We start from the raw sequence: 8,489 nt of genomic DNA on the forward strand, positions 1-8,489 counted from the left end.
ATCATCCATCCATCTATCCATCCATCATCCATCATCCATCCATCATCCATCCATCATCCATCATCCATCTATCATCCATCCGTTTATCCATCCATCCATCCATCATCCATCCATCCATCCATCTATCCATCCATCATCCATCTATCCATCCATCCATCATCCGTCCACCCATCCATCCATCATCCATCCATCCATCAATTGCTATTTTTCTATTTTTTCAGACTCTTCTCTTCATCTTTTCAACAGTAATGAGTGGATATGTTTTCCTCCATAAACTGAACTGTCTACAGTATAACTTGTGAAATAAAAACAAACTGAAATGACTTTTAGTTTTTTTCTAAAAATGGCCAGAAAACATAGAATTCATCTCCTCTTTATTCATCCTGTCACCATGGAAACGCACATTATAAGTTTGATTTCATTCTAATAATTAACAGAAGGTTCAATGGAGTGAAAACGAGCAGTGATGAATGGGTGAGCTGTGAAAGCTCTGCTGCACAGTGAGCTGTCAGAGGAACCCTTCACTAAACTGCTGCTGTGGAACTTTCTGTTTCCTCTGTGACCACGACTCAGCGTTTAGTTCGGGTTTCTTAACGTGTCAGAAGTTTCTGAGGACGTTAGTGACGACAGAGTTACTGATTTTAGGGTTTTCAATGGGATTCACCTAAAAATTCTGAAGACTTCTTCATGAAGTTTCTCCTTCTGAGATGCGACGCTGCGTTTTCCAGACTGTCCCTGAAGCGCTCTTCCCTTCCTTCAGGTCCAGCTGGGAGCTGCCGCAGCTGCGTGAGGGTCTGGTGAGGGCCATCAGCGACTCCGACGGCGTCAGCTACCCCTGGTACGGAAACACCACGGAGACCGTGACCATCGCCGGCCCCACCTCCAAGCCGTCCCGCTTCACCGTCAGCATGAACGACAACTTCTACCCCAGCGTCACCTGGGCCGTGCCGGTCAGCGAATCCAACACGCCCCTGCTGACCAGCATCAAGCGGGACCAGAGCTTCACCACCTGGCTGGTGGCGCTCAACACCACCTCCCGCGAGAAGATCCTGCTGCACACCATCAAGTGGAGGATGAGGGTGGACGTGGTGGTGGACCCCTCCCAGCCGCTGGGCTCCCGGGCCAGGCTGGTGGGCCGGCTCTACCAGGACCAGCCGCGGGTGCTGGCCCGCATGGAGCCCGTCCCCTCCAACGCCATGGGCAAACCCAACGCCAACGACGCTCAAGTCCTCATGTGGAGACCCAGGAGGGGGCCTCCTATTGTCGTCATCCCCCCCAAGTAGAAGAACCCGACACACGGAGGTGTGCAGAGACTCTGACGACGGGGGCGGAGCTTCTAAATGCAGTTTCCAGATCATGGATGGAGTCACTTTGGGAGGTGGGGGCTTTTTCCAGAGATGCTCCACAGTGACCGAGTTACTTGGGGCGGGGGGTCACATCCGCGTTCAGGTGAAACCCTGCTTTCTGAGAAGCAGCCGGAGCTCTCCACGACTGAAGATCAGAACCTCCTCAGCTGGAGGATGAAAACCTCACCAGGAAGGCAGGGAGCAACATTTAGGCCTCGCTGAGGACAGGTTCTTCTCCTCATCAGGACCCGTCTTTGAATAGAGACAGTTGGTTCTGTTTGCTGCAGGCCCGCGGTGGTGAAGCGCACCTGAGTTTACCTGCAAGCAGACAGCGGCCATGATTCCATGATTCCAGAGTCTGGAGTTGGGTCAGAATCCCTCCACCACTCAGTGCACTGGAGGGCGTTTTTGAGGGAGTCCAAATCTACAACTCTACAATCCAGAGACCCGAAAGTTCCCAGAAGTCTCTGCAAAAAACTAGCATAAATCGATGCTCCAGATCGACAAATAGTGCACTGCGATTCAACGATTTTAATTTAAAAAAGTATTTTAAATGATCTCGTATGAAGTTTGTGTCATCAGTGGATTCATTTAAGTCTTTAGGTTTTTACATCAGAAAATGAGTGACGTCATATTTTCTTTGATAAAAGTGGCGACCAAAGCCATGTCTGAATTCCCTCATAATTCCTAACGACTAAAAAAATAGGGCTGGATATCCATGATCATCCCAGAAACGGTTCGATTCACAAGAGGCTGAACTGATCAATTCAATCTCAGGTTTACACATTTATACATGTTTACTTAGAAATACATCAATAAACAACTATATGAATCTGATCCAGTTCACATACTGTAAATGTATCAGTGAAATAATGAGATTGTTAATATCATCCAGTGTTACATGGATTCTCTAAAGGAGAAGTTCTAACTAAAATGTTCAGATCATTTACATGTAAACATTGTTCTGCTTCTCCTGGAGGACGTTTCAGTTTGACCACTAGGGGGCGATCCTGCAATAGTATTAGACCTTATTCCAGAAGAAGATAAAATGAGGAAAAACATTGTTTTAGACCACAAATGGTAACTTCAGCTTTATGTGCTAAATCGATCAATATGTTTATGAATAGATTGTCTGTTAAGCTTGAATTGATTCAAACTGATTTTATCAACCCAGCCCTATGAAACACAATATAGTGCAGGACTATAAGCCTCGCTCTCACGGCGGGTGGATACAGTGGCTCCGCCTCAACCGTCCTGTTCTCTTTTTCTATGGACCTACAACCATTGACTGTATACGTAGGAACTGGACATAGGCGTTGAGGTCCCCCATTGGAAATACATCACCTTCACCCTCGCAAAATCAGTTCAGAGCCTTCGCCGTCACTTCCTGATACGTCTACCGCCATGTTGGAGCCGACTGTAACCCGTCGACAGCGATTAGTCCGGGTCGGTCTGAGTCACGTTTTTAGAGGAACTGCCGTGACCAATCACAAGTGAGCTTGTTCCGGCTTGTTGGAAGGCCACACCCCTCCCACTGTAAGCAGCTTGGGGAAAGCTGTCACTCAAATTCAGACGCCGTGCACACGACTTTTGTTTTTCTAGACGCTGGATATGACGTCACCGATTTCATGAAGTGAAAATCGAATTTATTTGCGACTCCACTGTGTTCTGATGAAGAGAATGTGACGGTTTATTTAAAAAATGCTTTTTTTTTTACAAAAATTGTTCAACCGCAATGCATTGTGGTCTGTGGTAGAGAGCATCGATGCATGCCAGTTTTTTGCAAAGACTTCTGGGAGATTTCTAGGGCACTGGATCTTGGAATTGTAGATTGGGACAGCTCTAGAAAACGGTGAACGCTCTACAGAGCGAGTGGTGACGGAGTTCAGACGGTCTGTGTGTCTGACATCCAACATCCAGGTGAGTGGACAGTCCTGCAGGTGTTCGGAGGGGATTCAGACTCAACCCTCCAACACTCAGAGTGAGATCTTCTCTGGAGATCTGAATGTGCCGATGGCTCCCTGAATGTCTCAAGAACCCAAAACTTCCGGGTCTGCACAGTTTTGGAGCATAAACCTTTATTGTAACATGATGATTCGTGCTGGCGGCGGCGGCGCACGTCCGTCCTGAGGGGAACGCGGCCTTAACTCCCCACGCTGCCTTCGAAGACTCCGAAGGGTTTCTTTGGTGCTGATGAGCTGTGGTGCAGCGTCCCGGACAAAGAGCAGCTGCACTGTAGCCCCTCCACACATGCAGGTCGTCGTCAGCCTTAAGAAGACGAACTGCTGAGTCAGCTCTCTGAGAAAGAGGCCAGTGTTTCAGCTCCCAGGGGGCGGCGTTCGTCCCGCTGCAGGACGAGGATCCCGGTGGCTGCTGCCTCACACCAGACTGCCTCACACACATCACAGCCTCGCTCATCATCTCACTGGGTTTGGTGGCGTCCTCAAAGCAAGCCATGCAGACGGACGTTTCCACGCCGCAGAGCTCTCCCGGTTCCGCCTTTACAAAGCCAGAGTTGCCTGCTGACGACAGCCCGCGACTGTAAAACCTGAAGGTGTCTTTTCCCCAGAGAGGAGGACCGCAGCGATGCAGAAGTCTGCTCTCATGACGGGGAGGGGGGCGGGGCGCACAGGTGTATGTTTCTGCCATCACAGCAGTATTATCTGCAGCAGTATGAAACAGAACCGGTTCTGCTGCTGGAGCCTTAAAGACTGAAAAGAAGCCAAACAGTCGAAACCACAAAAACGAGACGAGAAGGACAGAAAAAACCACGATAATCAGCCTCTGACGTTCGTTTGGAACGAAGGCGTTTGAAAAGTATTCCAGATCTAAGAAGAGCAGATTTTTGATCCCAAGAGACTTTTTGGACTTTCTTGTGTTCGTTGTTGTTCCTCCTCAGATCCTTCGTCAGTTTGGCTCCACAGAAACTCCCAGATCATCGGATCCGTTTCCAAAGCGCTCCCAGTCGTCTTTTCTTTCTGATGACGCCGTTTTCAGACTAACTCTAAAATTTTGTCGTTTTCTAGGACATAGTTTCTGTAGGAATTGATCAGAAATTCCCCTCGGAGTTGTGGGTGGGACTATTGGTGGGCAGTAAGCCTCTCCCACTAGCTTACAGCCCTCACACTCAAACCTGACATTAGCGGTGCAACAAAAATAGTAACAATATCAGAGTTTACCCAGCAGGAAGACCAAGTGGACCCGCATGTCTCAAAGAGGAGAACGTGGCCCCCTGGTGGTCCCACCTGTGTGTGCCCACACTGACTAAAGTGGGGATTCGGTGGGTTAGCTCGCTACGCTAGGCAGCTGCCTGGTGGACAGGGGAGCTCACTAGGTCGCTACGGTGAAGCTCGCTAGCGTTCTACAGTGGAGATCAGCGGAGATCACTAGCTCGATACAGAGGATCTCGCTAGCTAGCTACAGTAGAGCATGCTAGCTAGCAACAGCAAAGCTCGTTAGCTAGCTACAACGGAGCTCGCTAGCTCAAAACAGTAGAGCTTGCTAGCATGCTGCATGCCCACTGGGAGGCTGGCTAGCGTAGCGAGTTAGCCCACTGAGTGCCCACGTTTTCTGTCCACCTGTAACCCAAACGGGCCCCTTGGCCTGGCTGTCTGGGTCGATCCAGATTCCAGCTCACACCAGGAAAACAGACGTTCATGGATCTATTTGTCTGACAGTGGATGCATCGGAATGGGGCGGAGCTTTTGGCCCCACCCATTGCATTTGCTACGTCACAAAAGACAATCTTTTTCAAACATGATCTCCGGTTTCGCAAAACTTTGAGAAAAGAAATACTTAGAAATATAATCTTAATTTTCTTTATAAATGTTCTCCGTCATCAGAAAAATGCAACAAAAATATCAAAAACGCAATTTTTCCTTTAAACGTCTTAAAATGAGGGAATCAAATCCTCAGAACCGGCTGTGGGTGCTGGACCGTTGTCCTGGTTCTGAGTGTAACCAGGTGAACCGGATCTTGTGAAGTTCCAGAACCATCTTTGACGCTGACCGGTGCCGGGATGAGGAGGTCAGCGACTGAATTATTGTGTCCCTGATTGTGGTTTCATATTGAAGGTCGGGTCTGAATCTGTCTTTGGCGTCAAATAAATTGATGGACTTCACCAAAAGCTCCGTGTTTTTCCTTCTCGGATCAGTTTAAACTTTGGAGATGAAGTCAAATAAATCCTACCTCTGAAACGCTGCGTTTGCTTCTCGTGTGTCGACAGAAAAGTTTCTGGAAAAACACGTTTTCAGATCCCGTTAGCCCCGACAGTGATGACAGGATCAGTCCGGCTGATCCGTTTACCCCACGTGTCAAAGTCACGGCCCGGGGGCCGGATCCGGCCCTCCAGATCATTTTATTTTATTGTTATTAATGACCCGATGTTATCTTGAGCTCATTTCTAACTTGTATAATTTTGACAAAATATATTTTTATGGAGAGTAAAATATTGAAAGTTATTTAAGGTTTAAGTTGATTTATTCTGGAATAATATTCCTGACTTTTTATTATTCATAATTATGTTAAAAGTTACAGTTTAAAGTTTTAAAATGTAGTTTAGAGTGTTGAATAAATGTTTCTCCTGTTCGACCTCAGGTGTGTTCTGGAGTTCGACTCTCCTGGTTTAACCCCTTCATGCTGTGTTGCTAGTTAGCAGTTTAGCATCAACTTTAGTGCAAAAACACTGAAGAATATTGATCTCTTACTACCTGGAAATAGTCAGGTATGGAGGGGTTTGTTTCCTTGATTGAGTTTAAAAACTTGAATTCATCTAAAGTCTGAAAAAGGACAAAAACTGAGCCTGAATTCTATTTGAAAACGTTTTTCTTCCACCTGTCCGTCTGAAAGTTTCAGGAAGTGACGCAGAGTTTGATCTTCTGATGTCTGACCTTTAATGACCTTCACCCCAAGAAGACGAGCAGGACGTCCAGATGTGGAGAAGCAGCGCGGCGTTCCCACATCCTGAGACCACGGAGAGGACAGGTGACATCATCATACCTGCAGCAGTGGGGGCGGGGCCACTGACACGCCTCACCTACACGCCGTCACACACCTGTGGATCCAGCAGAGCTTCCAGTTGGACCGGACTGCAACACAAGCATCGCCTGAGGCTGCAGAGCATGCTGGGAACGCTTTGCATGGAGGGCGGAGCTTCAGATGTCCGTCCAGTTCAAGAAATCATTTCTAATCCTAAAGTTCGTTCACTGGAGACTAGTTACTCTTCTGAAGTAACTTTTAAAGAAGTATTCAGAGTAGATTCAGGATGAAGACGCAGCGCTCTTCCTCCCTCACACTGAGAAATATATATTTATATATTTAATCTTCATTTTCAGCTCCTGATAAATGTTTCAGTCCCACATTGAGGAGGATTTCTTTAGGTGTTATATTTGTAAAGAAACTAGAACTGAATTTTTCTGCTTTAGACCAATAAAGTTTTTTTTTTTAATTCCCACAAAGCTTTGCTGCAAAATAAAAAGTTTTTGACTAAGTTACAAAGCTGGAATGTTTCACCTTATTGAAGTTCAGAACAACTTTAAGAATTTTCTAATGTATTAATAATATTTATTACATTTTAAATAAAAATATTTCTTAAATATCAAACCGTTGAATTTCGTAACAGAGAGATCAGAAGATCAGATGATTTTTTACTAGAACATTCCCGTTTGGACCCCATCCCCAAACGTTTCTTCTTTACAAAGATTCCCACATGATCATCACAACAACTCATCAAACCCGCAGAACCCAACAGAACTTCTCCAGAAACCAGAACATCCCGTCCACCAAACCCAAACTACAAGAATAAGTTAAAGTTGAATTTCCGAGGAGCTTCTTCCCACATCGGAGGAACCTTCATGGAACTCCGGCAGACTCCGCCCACAGGCGCTCCTGTTCCGGAGTCTCTACAGCGTTTTGCCCTGAGTTTTGCCTTCCAGGCAGACCGGTCTCTTCGGTTCGCGTCTCTGCTGCGATTAGGACCACGAAGGTCAAACTAATTCAACTATCAGTGCTTATTGACTCGTATGCAGAGCAGAGGGGGGGGCTCCACCCCGGGGGGGCGTGGCTGCCTGAGCTCAGAGAGGTGGAGAACGCCGTTTCTTTCTCAGCCTTCACAGCGGACAGCTTTGGTGTGAACCCACCACCACCTAGAGCTTCATCTCTGCTTCACCCCCCGTACGCATGACCCCCCCCTCATTTCCTCCAGTCTTCGTCCTCCTGCTGCGGGGGGCGGCCTACGCCCTGCTGGGGTTGGGGGCCGGCTTGCCTTCGTAGCCGTACAGGAACGTGGCCACGATGACCAGGACGGCTCCGAGGAAGAACACACTGCAGAGGGGAGGAGACACCCCCATGAGGACCACGGCCTGAGACCCCGGACTCACCTGGAGCAGCGTCTCACCTGGTGGGCTCAAAGTCCTGCAGCAGGAAGTAGGAGATCAGCGTGGACAGGATGATGGACAGCGACGTGGCGAAGCCCTTCAGGATGTTGTCTGCGTATTTGATGACCGCCGCTATGACCAAACCCCCCAGCGCCTGGAGGAGAACAGACAGGTGTGACCTCCGGGTCCGAGCTGGAGGGGGAGGGGCTGCTCACCCCTGTGGAGTTACCTGCAGCGCCACCACCGTCCAGGTGACTGTACTGTAGCCCTGGAACATGCCCGCCTCCCGGACCCTCTCCCCGTCGTACGCCAGCATCCCGAAGAGGCCGAACACGAAACCAAACATCCCTGAGGGAGACGGGGGGGTTAGAGGCGGCGAATCAGAACGCTCCATGAAAATCATGGCGAGCTAAAGACGACACATATTTATACCTGAATATTATTACTACATTTATGAATCATCGGCTGAAGCTGAACAAAACAATATAGAATAAACCAGGAGAGTCAAACTCAAACACAGGGGGGCAAAATCTGAAACACAGCGTAGGTCACGGGACCAACAGGATAAACATTTCTGGAACACTTAAAACTATGTTTTTATACTTTAAAACTTTTTAACCTAACTATGAACCAGATACGGTATGTAGCAGATAATGCTAGTGCGAATGCTGGAAGCAGAATTTGACCTCTGAAGATACTGAAATTGATAGCTGAAAACACTGAAGCTGATGACCTGTTAAAATATTAGCTAAATGCTAAATTAGCTTAC

General features: G+C 47.7%; 2 protein-coding genes across 2 annotated transcripts in view; one reads left to right on the forward strand and one right to left on the reverse strand.

Moving 5' to 3' along the window:
- Window positions 1-760: 760 nt before the first annotated feature.
- fam78bb (family with sequence similarity 78 member Bb) lies at window positions 761-5,472 on the forward strand (the record flags this gene model as incomplete). The annotated part of the gene is given in 1 exon segment (XM_024259179.2): window positions 761-5,472. A coding segment is annotated over 1 exon segment (523 nt), but the record flags the coding sequence as incomplete, so codon positions are not given.
- Window positions 5,473-6,886: 1,414 nt separating this feature from the next.
- slc35a3a (solute carrier family 35 member A3a) overlaps window positions 6,887-8,489 on the reverse strand; it is an 8,809-nt gene continuing 7,206 nt past the window's right edge. The window contains exons 6-8 of the mRNA XM_024259158.2: window positions 7,950-8,068; window positions 7,741-7,874; window positions 6,887-7,667 (exon numbers count right to left, since the gene is read on the reverse strand). Coding sequence (XP_024114926.1) covers window positions 7,577-7,667; window positions 7,741-7,874; window positions 7,950-8,068 — 344 coding nt within the window. The 3' untranslated portion in view covers window positions 6,887-7,576. The remainder of the gene's footprint in view (window positions 7,668-7,740; window positions 7,875-7,949; window positions 8,069-8,489) is intronic.

This window comes from Oryzias melastigma, linkage group LG4, assembly GCF_002922805.2.
Source record: "Oryzias melastigma strain HK-1 linkage group LG4, ASM292280v2, whole genome shotgun sequence".
NCBI classification, from domain to species: domain Eukaryota; kingdom Metazoa; phylum Chordata; class Actinopteri; order Beloniformes; family Adrianichthyidae; genus Oryzias; species Oryzias melastigma.